At 35.8% G+C, this 20,163-nt stretch overlaps 1 protein-coding gene across 1 annotated transcript in view; it reads right to left on the reverse strand.

Annotated features, from left to right (window-relative positions):
* LOC136410035 (uncharacterized) overlaps positions 1-6,359 on the reverse strand; it is a 37,440-nt gene extending 31,081 nt beyond the window's left edge. Inside the window, exon 1 of the mRNA XM_066391942.1 lies at positions 5,412-6,359. Within this exon, the coding sequence (XP_066248039.1) occupies positions 5,412-6,174 (763 nt within the window). The 5' untranslated portion in view covers positions 6,175-6,359. The remainder of the gene's footprint in view (positions 1-5,411) is intronic.
* Between the last annotated feature and the right edge of the window lie 13,804 nt (positions 6,360-20,163).

Here is a 20,163-nt window from a genome sequence, read left to right on the forward strand (position 1 = left end):
TTTCAGGCAGTAAGATGAACCAATAATTCTCCGAATGTTATGAAACCCCAGTTGGAACTTAGCTACTTGCCATAGGTAGGTCAGAAGTAAGTCTGCTTAATTACAGTCCTCACACACTGATCGATCTAAACATACTTAGAACACAAATCGGTGTGAGACACAAATATTGCAAACTATCAGATAAATCTTCTCCTTAAATTAAAACAAGGAAAATTGGTTGTGTTGTCACTCAGGTGATTTATTTCCAGTCGTGCGGTACCCCCGATTGTCCAATATGTCACCATTAGGGCGACAACTACCTTAATCTGGATTATATCTTATTTGTTTGCTCGAGTCCTGCTTTATTGCCCTCTGCTACAGTCATTACAAGGTAAATCTTTCTAAATTAGGGACGAAATGCCTAACAAACACACTTTTCAATTGAGGTTTTGGTTCAACAAGCTTCGTGTAAAAGGATCGAAACTCAAGCCTTCGGTAATTACATGTAATTGCAGGTTTGATTAATTAGTTTTGCAATGTCGCATTATATAGGGAGAGTTCATAAATCTTAAAGATTTTGCGCAAACTAGACGCTAATTCTGCCTGAGGGACATCAGCTGGTAATTTATGGGCATGGTCACGTTAAGAACCCATATGCGCAAACCCATTTATTCTCGTCTTTCTAAGCGGCGTTTCCCTGTGTACTTCTAATTATAAAATTGAGGTCGCCTAATCCAACTTGCCCCTCAATCTCTACAGATATCAAATTCCCAATTTGTGCTTCCATACGAATAAGAACGTCTTCCCTGGCAAGTTAAATTTCGGGGATTTAACCAACTTACAATTAGTAAACGATACGCTAAACGACGGTGGTTAGCGTCGGTTACGAGGCAAAAGTATCCAGTTACATTATTAAAACATTATTTAGAGTTCTGCCTAATAACTGTGGACAAATTGAGGACCCAAAATAAGTTTCCAGGAACACGTACGTAATAGCTTGCCTTCTGTACTGGCCACTAAACGTTGACGCCAGTGTTAAAAGACAAAGAGCCCTTAAGACCTCCCAGGGATGACAACAAATCGCCCCCATACACACCCCAGGAGGAAGCAATATCGACGTTTCTTCGTGATGCTGAAGATTAATTTCTTCCGTTTGGAGTCGTACTTAGAGTCAGAGCGTAGAGGTTGTAGACAAATTTTCCCGTGTGTTTAAGGTGGGAGCGAAATTTTCTGGTTAATACCTCTATATAACATAAATACAAACATAACGTAAATAAAACATCTAAACCTAACATTTCATGTCACTGGGGGTTAAATATGTAACGTAATAAATTTGCTGTGTGATTGTAAAATCGATTTGGCGGCGAACGTCCCAATGTGGGTGTCTAAATGAGTCTAATTTGCATGAGAAATTATGACATTTTCGACTCACGTATTTTTTTGTTCTAACTACTGCGCCCCATTATCGGCCATCTTGCGTGTTTCAGGTAAATTTTCGGCAGGATCATTATGCTTCTACCAGTTGGCAGTTTCTGGCAATGGAATTTGCGAAATCAGTACGATAAAACCGAATAATTTGCAAAGTAAAGTAAACTTGAGCGAAATAAATTTCTGTTGGAAATATATCTACGTACAAAGTAACCTAAACAAACACACCAGGCAGACAATCCGTATAGATATAAAAAGTAAAATTGGTGCTTAATAACATAATTATCTATATAATTAGAAATTTACATATTAACGGCTGATGGAAGAGAGCGCCAGCAAAAAGTACATATAGCTCCAAACAATGTAACTTGATAATAAGCCGAGTTGAATATACTTCGTCACTCCTTGCTCTCAGCAGTAGTTGTAACCCATATCTGTCATCTTGCGTGCTTGGGAGAAATTTGGCTATTATTCTTTTACACATGGCAAATCCAGCCAATGGCAATTACATAATGGAACGTTTAATTATTTTTTATGGTGAATGCACTGGCATTCAAAATTAAATAGAAAATTACTGTGGTAAAAAATGTGGTTTACTGCAATTTTTGCACACAAGAGTGCACCTTCTACACAACCTCTCTTCTTAGAACATTAGCACAAAATTTAGCTAAACTACACACATTTAAGTCTAAGACCGTAATAACACGTCTGCAATTTCCGTCATTATTTGCACCAGCAAGAGATTAATGATAGTTTTTACTATTGGCTTAATGTCTTGGGTTATTGGAAGTGTCTCATTCAACTCATTTCTGGGTCTACGTGAAGCCACCACGTGAGTTGCAAAGATGTTGCAAGAGCAGTCAATTTTCCTATCGCTTAAGCGTTGAGATTTGCTCTGCGCATCTTTAGGACTTAAGTCTCTTAAATAGCTAAGCACTCAAAAAAGCACAAGATATGATTTATACTAAGCATAGTAGCTTAAACAGGTTAGTTCAACTTCTGGCTTGAAAATTAAGAATTAATTCGCTTGCATTCTGATTGCCATCATCATGGCATTAACGCTTGATAATGAGATACCTTCTCGAGCAATGGTGGAGCAATGGATCGACGCTTAATATGAACTTAGCTTACAAGGAATCAATTCTTCTTTGCATAAATCAGTTGCCTAGTGTAATTTTATAAGAAATAATCTTGTAGCGCTAGTAACTAGGCTTGGATGAACGATTTGCAAATGTATAGATGTACAGATGCAGGTGTACACTTCACAGTTTTTTTGGCGCGTTCAAAAAATATCTAATGAATTAATGAGTTCACAACGATGGACTTCGATCTACCATCGGCATTGGTTGCTGCATAGTCAGAATTCTGTATAGTCTGAATATTGGCTTCCTGCCTCCAATTCTTTCTTTAGTTAGAGAATGTGAGTTCTTTGAATTATTACTGATTGCGAGTCTGCTAAGAGGATTTTAGTTGATTAAGGAATATGGCACAATCCGTCGCTCCAAGAAAGTTTAAGGGTGCAAACAAGGTAATCAAGAAGTAAAAAGGGCAAATTTAGAATGTAAACATTAATGGGGGAAATTTACTATCATGCAGGATTTTTTTAATTAATTTGAAATCGAGTAAATTTGCTTAAATTCTAACTTTAATTTAAAAATTATGGAGACGGGTGTTGGTAAATTTGTTTTTTTTTAAATACACAAAAATGCCCAAAGTTAATATAATGTATAGCCTCAAAGCCTTAGGTCTTGTTAAGAAAACAACATTATCTACTACATTCGACGAAGACTCATTACTTAAGATCAAACTATGCGACGCTACTACAAGAACGTATCGAACTCGACGAGTTTAAACAACAAAGCCGCTTAATATTAATGTATCGTGTGGATCGATCCAGTCAGTTCCAATCCAGTTTTTTATTCTATCACACGAATGTTGAAATTTTCAAACAAAGCGACGCCCTTGACTTTTACCGGGTAAAGAAAGTAGAACAGCAACTCTAACACCGTTTTTTACTGCTCCAACAGACTAATTCTGAAGTTAACTCAGGTTTTATTTCAAATTAAAAAAAGCGGAGTGGCCTCTAATCAATCCACCGCGGCACATAATCAAAATGAACACATTAAAAGATTTCGAATGTATACAAGTCTACAAAAGATTATAAGAGGCCCGTTTTGATGGTTTAACAAGAAACGTTGCATGCCGGAGGAAATTGGGGCCTCGTAGAACCATCAATCAAGCCGGGGGCCCAAAGAAGTCAGTTTGAATCAGGGACGATTTCACACTTTTCCCTTTGACACTGATATGTCGATAATTATTTTTTCAGGATTATCATTTCATTTCAATCAAGCGTTTCCAGCAGTTTCTTGTATGGCACTTATTTTCCGTAATCATCGTGAAAAATTGGAGAAGTTGATTTTTTCGATGTCTATGTGCGCAAATAAAAGTTGCCAAACTTCGTTATGTATTCGCGTGCCTGGAATTCCAGTCAGTGAAATCGATTTTACGAAATGCTAAACAGGGTGCCTTATACCGATACGAGCTTCCATCAGGGGTAAGGGCGTAACCTGATACAAAACCTTCATGTTTAAATTACAAGTAGATTTTTTGGGCGGCTAAAGTAATAACTCGACAGGTACCAAGCAAATGGTTAAAATATAACGTTGTGTTAAGATTTCAGGTTCAAAGCAAAAAGGCCGGCTCAAAACCTCTGAGGCGTTATAAATTACTATCTGGTCAGCTTTCACGTTCCGCACCTCCGAAACAAGAATTGGAGACCTCACACGGCGGCTCTTTTTAATTTGTACTCTTAATATATGGGCTATTATGTTATTAATATGATGTGATTTCTTCATAATGCCATTATAATAACGTTATGGGGAAAAATGCTTATTAAGATTAAGAACATGGCTAGAATTTCGGTTACTTGGAAAACATGATTAAAGTAAAGTTCTGTTGACAGGATATGCATGAGTTTATTATATATGTAAGCTCACACTATGAGTTAAGCTACCTAATATGGACAAGGAAAGGAATACTTTATTTAAATCAACTTAGAGCCCATTTCGCAAAGCATGGTTAAAGCCCAAAGTTATGTTTTTTAGGCCAAACCTTTTCCCTTCTGATTAGATTATTTCTGAGTTTAGCAGTCAAATTTGTTTAATTGCCCTGCAATAGTCCGGCGTCGGTTAACGGTTACCACAAACGAAACGCGCGAAGTGAAAGTGCAAAGGGAACCCATCGAGGAATACAAAACTCCAAAAATTCCTTATAAAATGGCGAACGTCAGAGAAAAAACTCCAGAAAAGAAAGATTTTGAACAGGAATAGAATTATTTGCCATGCACATTTGCATTGCATTATTTACTTTTGTCCAAATGGTCGGTTCGGGTTAAGAGAAAGCCTGTTATTATGTTCCTTTTTTCTCTTGAACATGACACTATCCTGGCAAGTTTCCACAATATGTCCCGATAAGGTTAATTGTGTGTTTCAACAAATTCCAAATATTTCGCACAAGGTCAATTGGAAATTAGGAATTTTTAGTTTTAGTTCAGTCCTTGTTTGACTGCAGATTTTGTCGCTAAGATATTCCGAAACCACTCCAGTAAAATGTTGACGTACTCTAAGGTGAATTGTCCAGAGGTGTAAACTTCCTCTTGGGGTCAAGTGCGATTACGACTTGGCTTCTAAGAAACTCTCCAGGAATATTCCTGTTTAGGTCAGTTCTGGTAAGTCCTAAACTCAGAAACTTTATTCATGTATAGAGTTGCATTGAGGTCTCAAAAAGTGCTGGCTAACCTGATAGCAACGTGTTTTACGCGATAAGTCTGTCTTACCTTAACTTTAAGAAAAAGTGGTGCAAATGACCCTAAAAAATTATCCTGATTTATATATATTATCAAGACATAAACTAATGCAACTGATTTGTTCAGCAATTCCCAATAGATTCACTGCCTTTCATACTTCTACTGCTTACACATCAAAATTATTATAATTATCCCTTACCTGCACTTGATTCACCCGTCGAAGAATCAAACGTCTTCGACGTCATCTGAAACAGTGCGTCCAAAGGCGTAGCTCCAGGACCCCCTTGTTTCCCTTGTTGTTGTTGCTGTTGGTGCCTCTGCCTCTGGATAGCAGTTGGAACAATGTCCGGCGAACAACAGTCGCTAGCTACACTCGATGACCGATCACTTCCAGTTTCTGACGTGTAACTCGCGTTAAAGCCCATAAATTCCGGCCTCAGCAATGCCAGTTGCTGCTGCACTTTCAAATGTCTGTGAAGCGTTTCTAGTCTTTGGTGATGGGCCTCCACTTCCGCTGGATCTATGTCCCAGGGGCGCACTATTCGCGTGCACTGAGGCTTTGATGGTTTATGATTTAAAATGTCTGTTATAGAAAAACTTTTCACACCGTCTTGTCGCTCTTCGACCTCCACCGTTGGGGAAATGATCCGTCGGCTTGTTTCAATCATTTTAAGCTTCTTGAGGGGTTCGAAATAGTCTTCCGCGTCCGAATCGGGACATCTATAGTTTTCTGGAGTGGGTTCTCGTGATCTTTTTAAGGATACTGGAGAGCGAATGGCCGGACTAGGGCAACCCACACTAATTTCATCATCAGATGTATATTTCGGCTCTTGTATCGACGAGGTATCCATGAGGACAGGACTGGGCGATCTGGAGGTGATTGGGCTCTGGTATCTGGATCCTAAGTATGGAGACATTTCGTTGGGAATACTCTTCGGCGATGTAGAGTCTATATCTTGCATTTTCCGCTTAAAGAGCTAAAGCACAAAGGTCTTTGTAGTCACTGAACAAGCATTTTTGAGGTACCATGAGCATCATGCAGCTACTTAACACACTAGTACACAAACTAATCAGCATCTAGACACGTCAAAATAAGCCCGAAAAATCTGAGTGCACACGTGATACGACTTGGTATATCTTTAACAGATCTGGTAACAAGTGAAGGTCCTTCTGCCAATCTACTCGACAGGATCTCTTTAGTAAGCCCCGCCCTGACGGCTTGGCTCGGAGCCAATGGCCATTGCGCATTAGCCATAGCCTCCTTTGTAGTAATGCCGTCCTCTAGGACGATTGGACAGAGGAGGGGCCTAAATCCATTTCGTCCTCAGTTTCGTCCCACCAATCAACTGTCCAATTTGTACATTGCCGCTTAACAATTTGTTTCGGGGGAGATAAATGAGATTTTGTTTTAGGAGGTTGTTTAGCATGTGTTTAATGTAAATTATTTTGCTTTATGAGTTTTTACACTTTAACTTCTTTATTGCTCGCGTAAATTTCCAGTGCTTTATGAGGGGGAGCGATTTAATTTAGCATGCTGTGGGACCGAATTAACATTTCGACAAATTAATTTATCTGCAATATAAACGCACCCAATAGCGGTTTGGTATTAACAGTTCGCCGGATGACTTTTCATTGGTAAGAATTATAATACTCCAGGTAAAGGGCCAAATGGCGACGTAATTTAACAGCGGACAAGTTTCCCCTTTTCTAAGGGATTGTGGTAATCAATAACCCTAATCTCATTAGGTCTATTTGTCACGTTATCCTCTTGCCTACGACAGTTGGTAATCTAGTTCGGGAACGAAAATCCGACATGGCTGACAAGTAGGTACAACGACACTCCATTGCCGTAGGGAAAAGAAGGGAACAATTCTGTTTTTACCATATAGTTACAACTTTTGACATTACATCTAATTTCAGATCCTTGGCATTATCAGTAGACACAATTTTCAAATTCACTTTATTTGTTTTGGCTAAAGAACAGTATGATGCTTCTTATTATACTGCATCGTTCAATTTACTCCACACATCAATCCGAGGCAAATGTGAGTTTCTTTTGTGAGGTGATACCGTTTACTAATATCTACGCCACTGGATGTTACCATTTACATGAGAGACAAGATTAGGTGTGGCGAATGGGGCCTCCATAAGGTAAATCGCTGAAGCGTTTTTAATTAACTTATTAAATCTTTTGATGTTTCGTGATGGCAACGTGGTCGGTCCCTCTTATCCTAAAAAGACATTAATTGTGGGATTGTGTGCGAGTTTTGTGCCCTTTCGAGAAATTGTACCCTTCTAGACATATGATTTCGTCAAGCCTTAAGCTTTTGGACTAAACCAAAAATGACTTAATAAAAAAAAATGACTTTTGAAAATATTAATTAGGTAGTATGGAAATTTTTGGTTGAATTAATTGCTACGTTTAAAATAGTGATGAAAGAAAAGTATTTCAAGTCAAAAATCCAAATATGAAAGCATGATCATGAAACCTGTGGGTGGAAAATTAAAACGATCAGTCTAGGTCCATTTAGTTTTCCGTGACTGGCCAGTAGTGCTACTTCACTTATTTACTACCTCTACTTTTGGCTGGACAACTATTGTTGTTTTCTACAATAAGCTACTTTTCCACCCTCTTTTGGGGTGGACAGTGTGGGTAAATTTTATTGCAACCTTTTATGTTTTCTTGTAATACCTATTACAGTAGAATTGGATGAATATCAATAAATAATCTATATAGGATGAATCAAAAAATAATTTATAATTTAATTGGTTAGCAAAATCAATATGGCTGTTTTCGACCAATAAAATAAGTCTTAGTCAATTAATTTATCAGTTTGCGTCACTATCTTGATTATGCAACCCAAGCCGCAAATCGACGCCTAGTCACACAACCTTCCACTTCCAAGAACGGCATTCTAGATTGGCTCATTTCACGTTCTTGCCTGGATGATATTTATTTATTCAGATTTTTTTATGAATAATTTTTTGGTGATAAACATACCAAAAAATTATATATTCCAAAGGTATTTACCGGGATTCGAAATTTACAAAATGGTCTGAACTAAATCCATCCCCGTTTAAAGGGTAAAGGTTGGTATATAATTTTTGCGTCAAAAGTTGCCCCCTCATCATCAATTTTGAAGGTGTCTTAGTTTTTTGTTGAGAGCCCCTGTGATCGGAACGTCTATGTATATTCGAGCCCTAAGAACTATAAATTGGGACGTATAATAATTTTTGAATTTATTAAAATTTTAGAGCAAATGATAATTAATATCTTCAAACAAATTTTATTTTCAAAATACTTATACAATTCATAAACAACTAATTTAACGAAATTATTGTTAAACTTGAAAAATGACAAACTTTAAGAAATATTGTACATATATTATGCTTGGAAACTATATTTGGGACACAGCGCATTTTAGCCCCAATTAATAGCTAGTAACATAAATAGAATTGGATTCTTGCAGGAATATTTTTCACCAATTTATCACAAAATTTATGTGTAAGTGTGTTCCAAATCTCTTTAATGCCTTATCTTAGAGCTTCAAGTATCCTTTGAGGATTATTTCTTAGATATCTCTTCATTTCATGCCAAGCGCATTCAATTACATTCAAATCAGGACTGCTTGAAGGCCAAAAGATTACATTAATATTATTTTCTATTTTTCCATTTAAATCATTGTTTTGTTAAACGAGTAATATGACAAGAAGCGTTGTCTCGTTGAGAAATGAAATTTTGGTATCATATAACTGACGAATACTCGGAAGTATAATAATTTGTTTTGTAATATCTGTCTATACTTTTCAGCATTATTATACCATCTATAAACTTCATCTGACCTAATTCTTTGACAAACATGCATCCTTAAACTATTTGATCTCTGTCAAACTTAATGATTTGTTTTAAACAATCTTTGTAAAAGGCCTCTTGTTTTGTCCATATTACTCTTTTACGTATAACTCCAACACAGACGTCAAATTTGGATTCATGGTTAAAGATAACCTTCTTCCAATCTTCGTAAGTTCACGAAATATTTGATTGTGTCCAAGTCCATCGATTTCTTTTTTGAGTAGCTATCAAAAGAGGCTTTTCTTTGACCTAATAAAAATTATAAAAGGCAATTAAAAAGTAACCTTGCAGAAAAACAAGTATCTTGCAAAAAACTAGACACGAACTTATGTATCCATTTTTGATAGTACTCTCAAGATAAATTTAAATCACATTCATCATTCAATCTAGCAGTGATTTCGTTCAAAGTGCTCCCTCTCTGTTCTTTATATAATTTTACTATATTCATTGATATTTTTCCTTAATAATTTAATAACAACTAGTACTCCTACCCTCAATTTCAATTGTACTTCTGTCATTATGGTATTTTACAATATTCTTGACTGATGAATTTGACAATTTTAAGCCCTCTGCTGTTTTTTTTATTAATTTTCTTTTAATATAACGAAAAATTATAATTTCTCTTAATTTCTGGGAAATAGGCACACCTCGAACTATATTTTGAAATTTTTTTCAAAACTATGGATTTACAAGCTAGTAACAAAGTATACATATAAAACAACAGGGCACGTCAAAGGCAAGGCGTCGCAACCTAATTAGCTTATTTGTTATGCACTCCCTATGTATAGATGTCAAGCATAATGTGTAATATGTCTTAAAATTAGTCATATTTTGTGCTTAACAATAACTTCATCAAATTAATTTTATTAGTTGTTTATGTACTGTATAAGCATTTTAAAAATATAATTCGTTGAGGCATATTAACAATGATTTACTTCAAACCTTTGGTAGATCTCAAAATTATGATGTGTCCTAATATACAGGATGTTTCAGAACTATGAGATCAAACTGTTAGGGAGTATTTAGTACAACAATAGAAGATATTGAGTGTAAAAATTCGTGTCCGCAAATGTCTCCTTAAGACTCTATAGCTTTATGATGCTTTAAGACAGTTGTGTGTAAAAATATCTTATCGGGTTTAGTACGTTTTATTTTAATTTGTTTGTTCAAAATAACCAACGGTAATTGTTTAAAATTTCGTTCTCGAACTTTGTCAGTTCGGATACCACTGGATCGGCAGAGATGGTTCGGTTCCGTGGTCTCCTAAGTCACCCGATCTAACACCTTTAGATTTTTTTCTGTGAGGACATGTAAAGCCTCTGGTTTATGAAACGCTAGTGGAAACAGAACAAGATCTGACTGCACGAATCACTGCTGCATTTGAAGTCGTCCAAAATGATTATCAAATTTTTAGTCAAGTCCGCAAAAACCACGTACGTCGTTTAAACATGTGCAATGAAGTTCAAGGCAACATTTTTAATCATTTCTGTAGTGTTATTTTATACAAATAAATTTAAAAAACGTACTAAAACTCGATAAAAACATTTTTGCACCTAACTGTGTTAAAGCACCATAAGACCGTAGCGTTTTAGGAAGGCATTTACGGACATGTGTTGTTATACTCAGATATCTTCTATTGTTGCACTGAACAATCCCTAGAAGATTGATCCCATAGTTCTGAAAGACCCTGTATAGATGTTAGGGGTAGTACGAATGTTCTGGGTTCATTCCGTAGCTCAAAGCTTTATATTGGAGCCCAAACGCCACTTCTGTATATTCTAGATACATACGTATATACAACATATGTATTTGCAAATCCAAAACGGAAACTGACACTATATTTCACTAGTTTAGATGAAATTTATTTTTATCGAAGCTCTTCCTTAATCTCCCTTCAAAGTCCACCAGAAGACTCATTGACCGTGAATTTCCACAAGAGCTTAGTCGATACTTATAACTCAATGTCATGTAGGTTCATTGATAAACTCATGTGTTATCAGAGCCTAAAAGATTGGAAGAAACGCTTATATCATCCCTTTATTGACACTCAAATCCTGAATAAGCGCATTCTTATCCCTCCCCATGATCTGAGCATAAAAGAGGCGAAACCTTTGTGTCTCATTCCAATTTGATGATTCCTTCCCAACCGCTGAGAAAAATTATCTATATGGTATTTTAGCAAATATGGTGAATAATGGTCGAGTCATTTCTTCTTATATTACAACGGTTGGCAGACATACTATTGGATCGAGAAATTTGTCGAATTGTTGCTACTTTAATGGTCGATTGAATCAGATCATACTAACAGAACTTAAATCTAAGATATGTATGTATTGGAATCGTTTCGATTTTACGACTCAGGTTGTTCTGGAAGTTTTAAATATTTTTGTTATTGACTCCACAACTCTTCAGAGTCAGTTTTTCAGATATTTGGGTTAATGGGTCTGCGAGTAATCTTTCGCGGTGATATTTCAGAACAAAGGTCTCATTTTAAAGTCCCTACTTTTAACATGTAATTCTCAAACATTAAATCCTTTATAGCACAACTTACAATTGTGGACATATTTCTTCCATAAAGCATTTTTGTTTTTGTTCGCAACTTTGTTACTTCAGTGTACATTGAAATAGATTTTTAGACAGTCTCAGAAGAGGGATTAATACTTCAGTTTCACTTGGCTAAATGGCATTACCACTCGTGTCCCTTTGAAAACGTCCTTCTGCAATTCCGAAGAAGAGTACGAGCGGTGGTCGGCCATAGGATAAAGTCTAAATATACTTGTGTGATTTTAATTGGGCAGAAAAAATAAGATCGAGTATTGTTGATGTTATTCACACTGTTTGGGACATTGACTGTTCAAACTTACAACAAAAAATATTCGAGCAATTTAGTGCCGCATACTTTGGAATTTTTGCAACTGGGCTAACTATCACAATTACGGGTTTTCTTGTAAAAACTATCCATAACAATTTGTTTATTTTCCTATTAAATCCGGACACTTAGCGAGTTAATTCAAAGTATACGATAACGACTATGTGACTAACCTGAACAGAGAAATGAGGAAGCACAAATTAAAAAAATAATAAAGCGGATTCCTAATGACTTTCTGCCATTCTGTGTAGGTTTTAGAATATCAATTTTGACAAAACTTTCCCTGTCTCTGAATCTCTTACAGTTTCCAAGATCCTAATACATGCATCACTAATTTATCCCTGTACTAAATGTATAATTAATTAATTTGATATGGCGGGTAATAATCGAAGCCATATTCCCCGTCTCCAGCAATATTTACGACAACTATCAAAATAAAATTCTAAATCACAAATGAAAGAAAAACAAATTCGAAAGGAATCATCGATCCAAGTACCGTCAGCCGACAGAAGCCCAAAGGGATATTTTAAACGTTACAATATGACCTGGCTTCTGCTCAGTGGTAATACCTTTGTGGGTAGCCTGAATGGGGCACAAAAGGTCTTTCATAAATACAAGTTAATAGACTCGGGTACAATGGCTAATAGAGATATTGTTGTGGGGTGACATCCGGAATAAGCCATCGGGGCTGGATTTTTAACGCCTGTCTTAAGGAAATTCACACAAATTATTTCAACACCCATGTCGAATCGCTCTAGTGGGACTGATGTTCGTTCTATGATGTATTTGCATATTTTTTTCATTAAGTGGAGTGATATAAATTTCTGGTCATTAATTACTAAGAGCCTCGGTTCGCCATGCTGTTTTCCCCAGTGAAGTTATTATAGTAATATACAAGCACAGTAAAAGACTTTCTCATCAATCAGTAAGTCATGCTGCATCCTTTTTAATCAAAAAACAATCTTTACGTTATTGCAGTACGCGATCAAAAAACATTATAAATACTGTTTATGACACGCAGAATGGTGGTAATTTTAATAAAATAACGCCCTGTAAAGGGAAAAAACTATTTAGGGCGTGAACGAAGTGTGGGGTCTGAGGGGCACCTATAATTATTAAGACACCTTTTGTCTGTGCCCAGCTGCCACCATGGTCGATCGTTCATTTATATGTTGTATAGAAAATATCCTTAACATTCAGAAAAAGGGGCCACTTGACACCAGAGAATTGTATATACGAAGCGTATAAATTTTAAGTTGATTATTAAAAAATATTGATATCAGTGATCTAGTTTTGCAAGTTCGTGGTGTTGCGGATATTTCTGAAATATAGAATTTCGATTTGTTCGTTCGGTACTAACATAGGAAGTTGAACATTGAGGTACTGTTCTTTGATTATTTCTAGATTACCTCAGCATGTGTGTATATCTTTGGACATGCGAAACCTGATGTGCGCGTACCTACCTTCTTTGCACACATGCCTGATGAAACCATTAAGTAGAAACACATGTCGTTGGGTTGCCCAATATCCTGTTTCCATTTTTACTTGAACATTCAATTATTTTTGTGGACTCACCACTAACTTTTCCTACATTTACATTTATCCGCACAAAACTTTTCTGCATTTGAGAACTTCTTTTCTCCTCGCAGCTCTTATAGTTTTTGGGATATTAAGTGGAGAATTTTTTACGTAAATGAAGTTCTCATTTGTTTGCACAAACTCTGCACCTCTTAAAGCTTTGAAAAAGAGGAATGCAATTTAAAATTTGTCACTCTGGGATTTCTTTATCCTCAACGAATTTGCGATGAACGGATTGGCCTGTTATTTTGCGACACTCGGTGCATGAGGAGACCTGGACTTTTGAGGAATGCCACCCAATTACTCTTTAAATGCTAGAAAATTCCACTGAGAGATTTCGTTACGATTTATCTCATTGTTAAGCAGTTCAGGGAGCACATTGTGAGTACTTTTTAGTCATAGGGCATGTTACATGACTGCAAGAGTGAATCAGAAAATGCCATAAAACGTGTTGATTTCCATAATAAACAGTGTACCCTCAATTTACTGCTAATTTATGCTGCACTCCTTATTTATTTTTCTGAACATAACAGGACGGTAGAGCTTTACGGTAGAATAATGGCACACTATATATGTTTAATGTTTTCTAATAACTGTGTTGTGTGAATTTCAAATAGGAACTAATTTACTCTGTATTCCATCAGAAAAAATTGTATGTTTATGCCTTATCTTAAATGGCGTTTAATATATTCAGTCTAATTGTTCCCTATGCTATTAGCCTTAAAATTCTCTTCAGCTTTCGCATTATACAGGTAACTAAAAGACATAGATAAAAAAAAATTTAATAGTTTTTCTTAAAAAAATGTAAGATGCCTTAAATTTGTTTATTAAAACAACAGTTTTTTTCACATTTAAGAGATTTTTTAACGCAGATAGTTTCCGAGATCCCCGCACGAACCACAAAAAACTCACTATGTATAAATTTTGTATATTTTAGAGGTATTTCACAGCACTTTTTATGCACGTCACGATATGCATCCTTCTAATTCAGAATGTTCTCATCCAGAGTTCCAGAGTCTCAATTTTCCAAATTCGATTAGAGAACATTTTGTATGTTCAAATGATGCCGAAATGACGCGCATTTACGGTATTGTCACCGTTTAGTAGGGATCTTCCGATTTTAACGCCATTTGAATACAGATTCGTGCATTATAGGAAAATTGAGCCCCGGCTCAAGATTAAGTCTGAAGAAGAGACCCACGCAATATTGTAACGGAAGTTAGTATTTGCCAAAAATGTACAAAATTACAATGCCTCGACATGTTTATCGCACTGTTATGAGATCAAAATAATGTCGAAATGAGGGACTTTATAGCACGGTTTTCGTATTTTGCTCTATTTAAAACGAAATATTAATAATGAATTAAATATCGAATTAGTTTAATATGCTAAATTTACAGAAAAATATTTTATTGAATTTTTGTCAGTTTGCAATACCTATTGGAATCAGTACGGTAAAAAGTTTTTACCTTTGCGGTTTACATCAAATGCAAACGCCAAAGTGTTATGACTTTTCAGTTATTTAATGCATAATTCTATATCTTTTAAGGTCTGTTATGACTCACTCTTCTGTGCCCCCGACAAAAGAGCAGTTCTCGGCGCCACTAGCACTCTGATTCGGTTGTCAGTGGGCCTTCAGGACATCGAGGACCTCATTATCGATTTAGAGCACGCCTTTGATGTCTTTTTGGCATTCATCAGGTAGATTTTAATATTTTATTTTCAACTAAATATAAAATTCCTTATCAACAGAAAGCAATTGCCTTATATTCATCAGGCTGATCGTCTCGCGTTACGAGGCATTTTCACGTGCAAAGTTCTCATTTACTGATTAGTTATTTTTACCACGGCTCAAGATTTACCATCATATGAGGTCTGGTTTTTTTCAGCACGTATCTTTAGCATCCAAAGAGATAATCGCACATTGAAAAGTTTGTTTTGGAAGCAAAATTCGCCACGGCCAAGATGCTTCGTTAACGAAGCCCCTTACCAACGAGATGTATTTATATCTAACCATCACCTTATAGTCTTAACTACCTTCGTAGTCAAGACCGTGTCCGCTTGGCGCACTAATTGCCAACTTCGAAAACAATAAATTACCGCCTAACGTAACAGTTCAGCAGATGTGTAATCTGTTATCTAGTCTGTTACAGCGAAAAGGTAATGAGAATTAATTACTGCGATCGGTTGACTAAAGCCACATGCGAGATGACAGGAAAGAAAATTTGGCAATGAAAACATGTCATTACGTTTCTTGTAAGTCTGGCATGTCCACAGCGTTTTTGTCGATAACGCAACTCTCCAAAGAAAACATCCCTAGCGCCACGCACGATCAAATTCAACGACCGTCATTTATTTCAAAGACACCGCCAACTCGCGCTGGGTGTTCCATTAAATAATAAAGGTATCGCCCACCACGCGAGATCTTACCATCTGAAGTACGTGGGTGAGAAAAGGACGGGAAGCGGTACGACCGAAGCAGCGAGAGAACCTAATTACAGAGAACGTTAACAAGTTGGGCTTTTTGCTTTATAATGAACGCCAAACGACTTTATTGCCGGATTTGTTTTGTTAAGATATATCGCCAGTTTTACAAGAGCAGATATTTTAAACCTCCAATTCCAATATTAAATACCAATATATCAAATCGCGCGAGCCCCATAAAATTCCATATCGATTCCATATCGCGCAATGGCTTCCCTTTCGATAATATAACATTATTGGACAACAATTGCCCTAATTGCCATCAGCCGCCCCAATTTATTATACTGCCTCGTATGGAACTCCCATTTAATAACGATATCAGTAATATAGGGGTAGGCCCGTTATTTAAATAAAAGCCATGTTAAACAGTCGAACGTTATGTCCTAATGATGGCCGCTATACAAAAGGGTGGAAATCTACTATCATTCTATCAATAATTCGCCTTATCTGATTTACATACATGGACATTAGGAATTCAGGATTGGGTGTATTAGCTGGCAATTTAGGGCTATATTGCTTTTGTATGATTGTAGATATCTTAAATGGAGCTATTTATTTATTCAGAGGAAAGCCAGGAAGGAGTGTAATAGCTCTTGTTCAGTGGTGTAGGTGATTTATTTTTGTTCACCGTTCGAGGATTTAAATCACTGCGGCTTTCACATAGTAAGGGACTAATGTGCTTTCAGGATGATTCTCTGGTGTAAAAAATATTTCAAGATTCGGGAGAGTTTTATTTGGATAATATATTAAAAAATAATGTTTCAATGTTCAGTGTGTACATTAAATATGGAATAAATTCATTGTTTCGGCCTGGAATTAAAAAATACTTGGACACGTCGACTTTAATTTAAAATTCCACATATTTTGGTTGGATAATATTAGCTGTGATATCATCATTGTTCCAGATATGACGTCACTGAATTTTTTTAACGATAACCTCTGATTTTGGTAATTTTATGTGAAAGGGTGCATTTTTCTACGCACACAACATAATTTTTTTTACTATGTTACATAAAAAATGTTTTGATAAGTTCTCAAAAACATATTTTCTATACCGAACCGGTCTATCCGGATATTTGTTGTTAAATAAAACGCACACCTTCTGCTGTGTTCGCTCTCTCTCGTCATAGCCAATCAGCAGAAAACTTTAAATTCTTTGTGTTATGAATAAACGCTTTGTAATAGAACTTTTATTTGAAATTAAACCTTTACGAAGTCAAACCAAAACTAACAGACATGAAATTTTTAAACATTATTGGAATGTTGTATATTAAACGAATAAAAATGCCTTTTTTATGGAAATAAATAAATAAACCAACCAAATAAATCTATCTTTTATCCTTAGATACCGTCAAGAAAAAATTGTTTTTAAGAATTTATTAAAAAATTTGTTATGTAACATAATAAAAAAAAAATTATGTATGTCTTGTACTTAAAAAAAGTGCACCCTTTAACATAAAATTATCAAAAACAGGGATTATTATTAAAAAAATCAATACTGACGTCATATCTGGAACAATAATGGCACCACAGCTAACATTATCCAACCAAAATATGTACCACTTTAAACTAAAGTCAACGTATCCAAGCATTTTTTCTTTTTTTTTTCAATTTATTCTGTACTTGTATATGCACTGTATAACGTTAGTGATTTTCTTCGATTAAATTCATTGAATTGTGCGTGGCTCCTTCGTTATTTTGTCATTAGACATGTCGTTGTCATGATCTCTGGTTTGAAACCGAAGATATAAACGTTTAAATAGAGAAAATAACTAAACTGGATATTTGAAATTATCACATAATTTGCCAGGTTACTTTGATGAAATGCGATGCCCTGCATCGTTTTGGCTAACTTTAAAATACCACTTTCGCAACGGACACTATGTATGTCTCTTACTTGACTTGACTTGATGGCAAATTTGTAAATGTTTTACCTTTTTTTATAGCTGATGCCCCCATTTCTTTCGATGTTCAAGTGCTTGATTTCCTTTCTGTCATTCATTTCGCTTTGCGTTAGTATCTAAACCATCTACATCCATCTTCGATTATTGAAAAATACTAGAAATTTAATTCACGAAGTGTTAATACGTGTTAAATGCTAAATCTAAATGATCAAAATGCGCTGGTTTTAAATAGGTTTAGTTCTATACAAATAAAGTTTACAACTTGCTATAAGTGGCAACTGGTTCTAGATGAAAAAGCCTGTAACTATGGAACCTGACTTCCCAGTAAAATCACGTTTAATCGTTATTTGGCAAACAAACGGTGTGGCCCAATTGACGGGTGTTTCTTATTTCCAGAAGGGCGGAAGCAGTGGTGTACTTTACACATAAACTTTTTTCAAGTTTGCTAAAAATGACAGAAATGATGATTTTTGGACACAGCAAGGGAAATTTTAGAATAAAATCAGAGTTTGTGTCAGTCAAAGAACTTTATTGGTGAGTACATCATTAGTCATAGTGACAATCAGTGGCCATCTACACCCCTGCGTATTTCGGCAAAAACAGAAGAAGTCAAATTCCTTGTTAGGCAACAATATTTCAGTCTGGTTTTACAGTCTTTGTCGGCACCTTTGAAGGTTGCCGCCGCCCACTGTATCCTAATTGTCACATCATAAACAAATTCCATCCCAAATTGGGTAAATTTGAAACAGGGTTTTTATACGTCGTGACCACCTAAGCGAACGGTTCGGAATTTTACATTTTATGTTTCCAATTTGGGTGAGTTTTAATTTTCGATGCCACTCTAATCATCCGAGTTTTTATTGGGTTATTACATGGAAAACAAGGTGGTAAAAGCCAAAGTTCTCGAATCCCGTATCCTTTAACCGCAGGATAACTCCCGAGGCCCGCTTAGGTTGTACACGAAATTGAAGCCGCCGTAAAACGCCCATTATTATACTAAATTGAATATAGACAGCCCATCAATTTAGCCATACCTACCAAGAACTAAACGTTTTATTGTTCGGAGGTGAACGCTATTGTTTTCGATATTTTAAAGCGTAATAATTTACACAAAGAAGTGGGTTGGTGGCAGCGTTATTACCCAGGCATAAATATATTATTGCACTAGAACTATATCTTCATAGATGTTAAGTTACAGACGTTGGATGACGTAAAAACTTGAACGATCCACCCACCTCCTCTCTAGTAATGTAAATTTTAAATGGAACAAAATCGTGGCTAATTTCGGTCAGCGTTTCCGAAAAGCTATCATTACACGTAATAATCTACTTTCCGCAATAAAGGGAATTTGAATTATATATGTTACGATATGGTCAGTGGCGGAGACAAACGTTTTGCTTCGCACGTAATATAAAGCAATGAAACATAGTACTATATAATTTATTGCCTCTTTGGAATTGCATCGTTTTTAATCAAAAACAATTTGATGAAGATGATGTGTGTTCTATAATGAAAGTTGGCTGTTGGTTCCCCACATACCCCTCAACAAAAAAGTCACCCCACTTCCCATTTTTTCCTGAGCTGACTAAGGGATATTTTGTGCATGTAGACTCTGCTCAAAATGAATAATCCTTGAGAAAAAATAAATTTAGCATTTTTTAAGCAATAAGTCAGTACTCCCTCTCGAGTATCCACAAACGCAACATTTGCGATGGTAAACAATACTTAGCAACATTGCCTAATTATTAATTTTAAGTACTCATAGTTAGTGGGACTTGGTGACAATTGTGCAGTAAAAGTTCCAATAAAATATACACTTTATGGCCGTATATGAAGCTGAAACAATATATTGTTACCATATTCCCTTGAGGTGTTCACGAATGGCGAAACAATGGAACCATGGTTAATCGTCGTTTTCGCCTTTGCGAGCACATCTTTAAGTCTCTTTATGTTACATAATTACATAATATTTAGTCAAAGTAATTTTTACATTTTCGTAAATTTTATGCATTAGGGTGTGTTATAAATGCAAAGCCAGACACAGAAGAAAATCGCGAAGGTCGGCTTAGAGAAAAGTTGCTCAAATTGCGCCCTTTAAGAAAAAATGCTATAAGTGAGAATTTATTAAATAAATAGAAACTCCGATATTCAAAACTTTCGTAACCAATGTTTTTATTTATTATAGCGAAACATGAAAATCTTTATGTTTTCTCGAATAATAAATGAAATGCTCAAAAATTTACAAAGGTACGACTAAAGAAAC

This window comes from Euwallacea similis, chromosome 7 (assembly GCF_039881205.1).
Source record: "Euwallacea similis isolate ESF13 chromosome 7, ESF131.1, whole genome shotgun sequence".
Lineage (NCBI taxonomy): Eukaryota > Metazoa > Arthropoda > Insecta > Coleoptera > Curculionidae > Euwallacea > Euwallacea similis.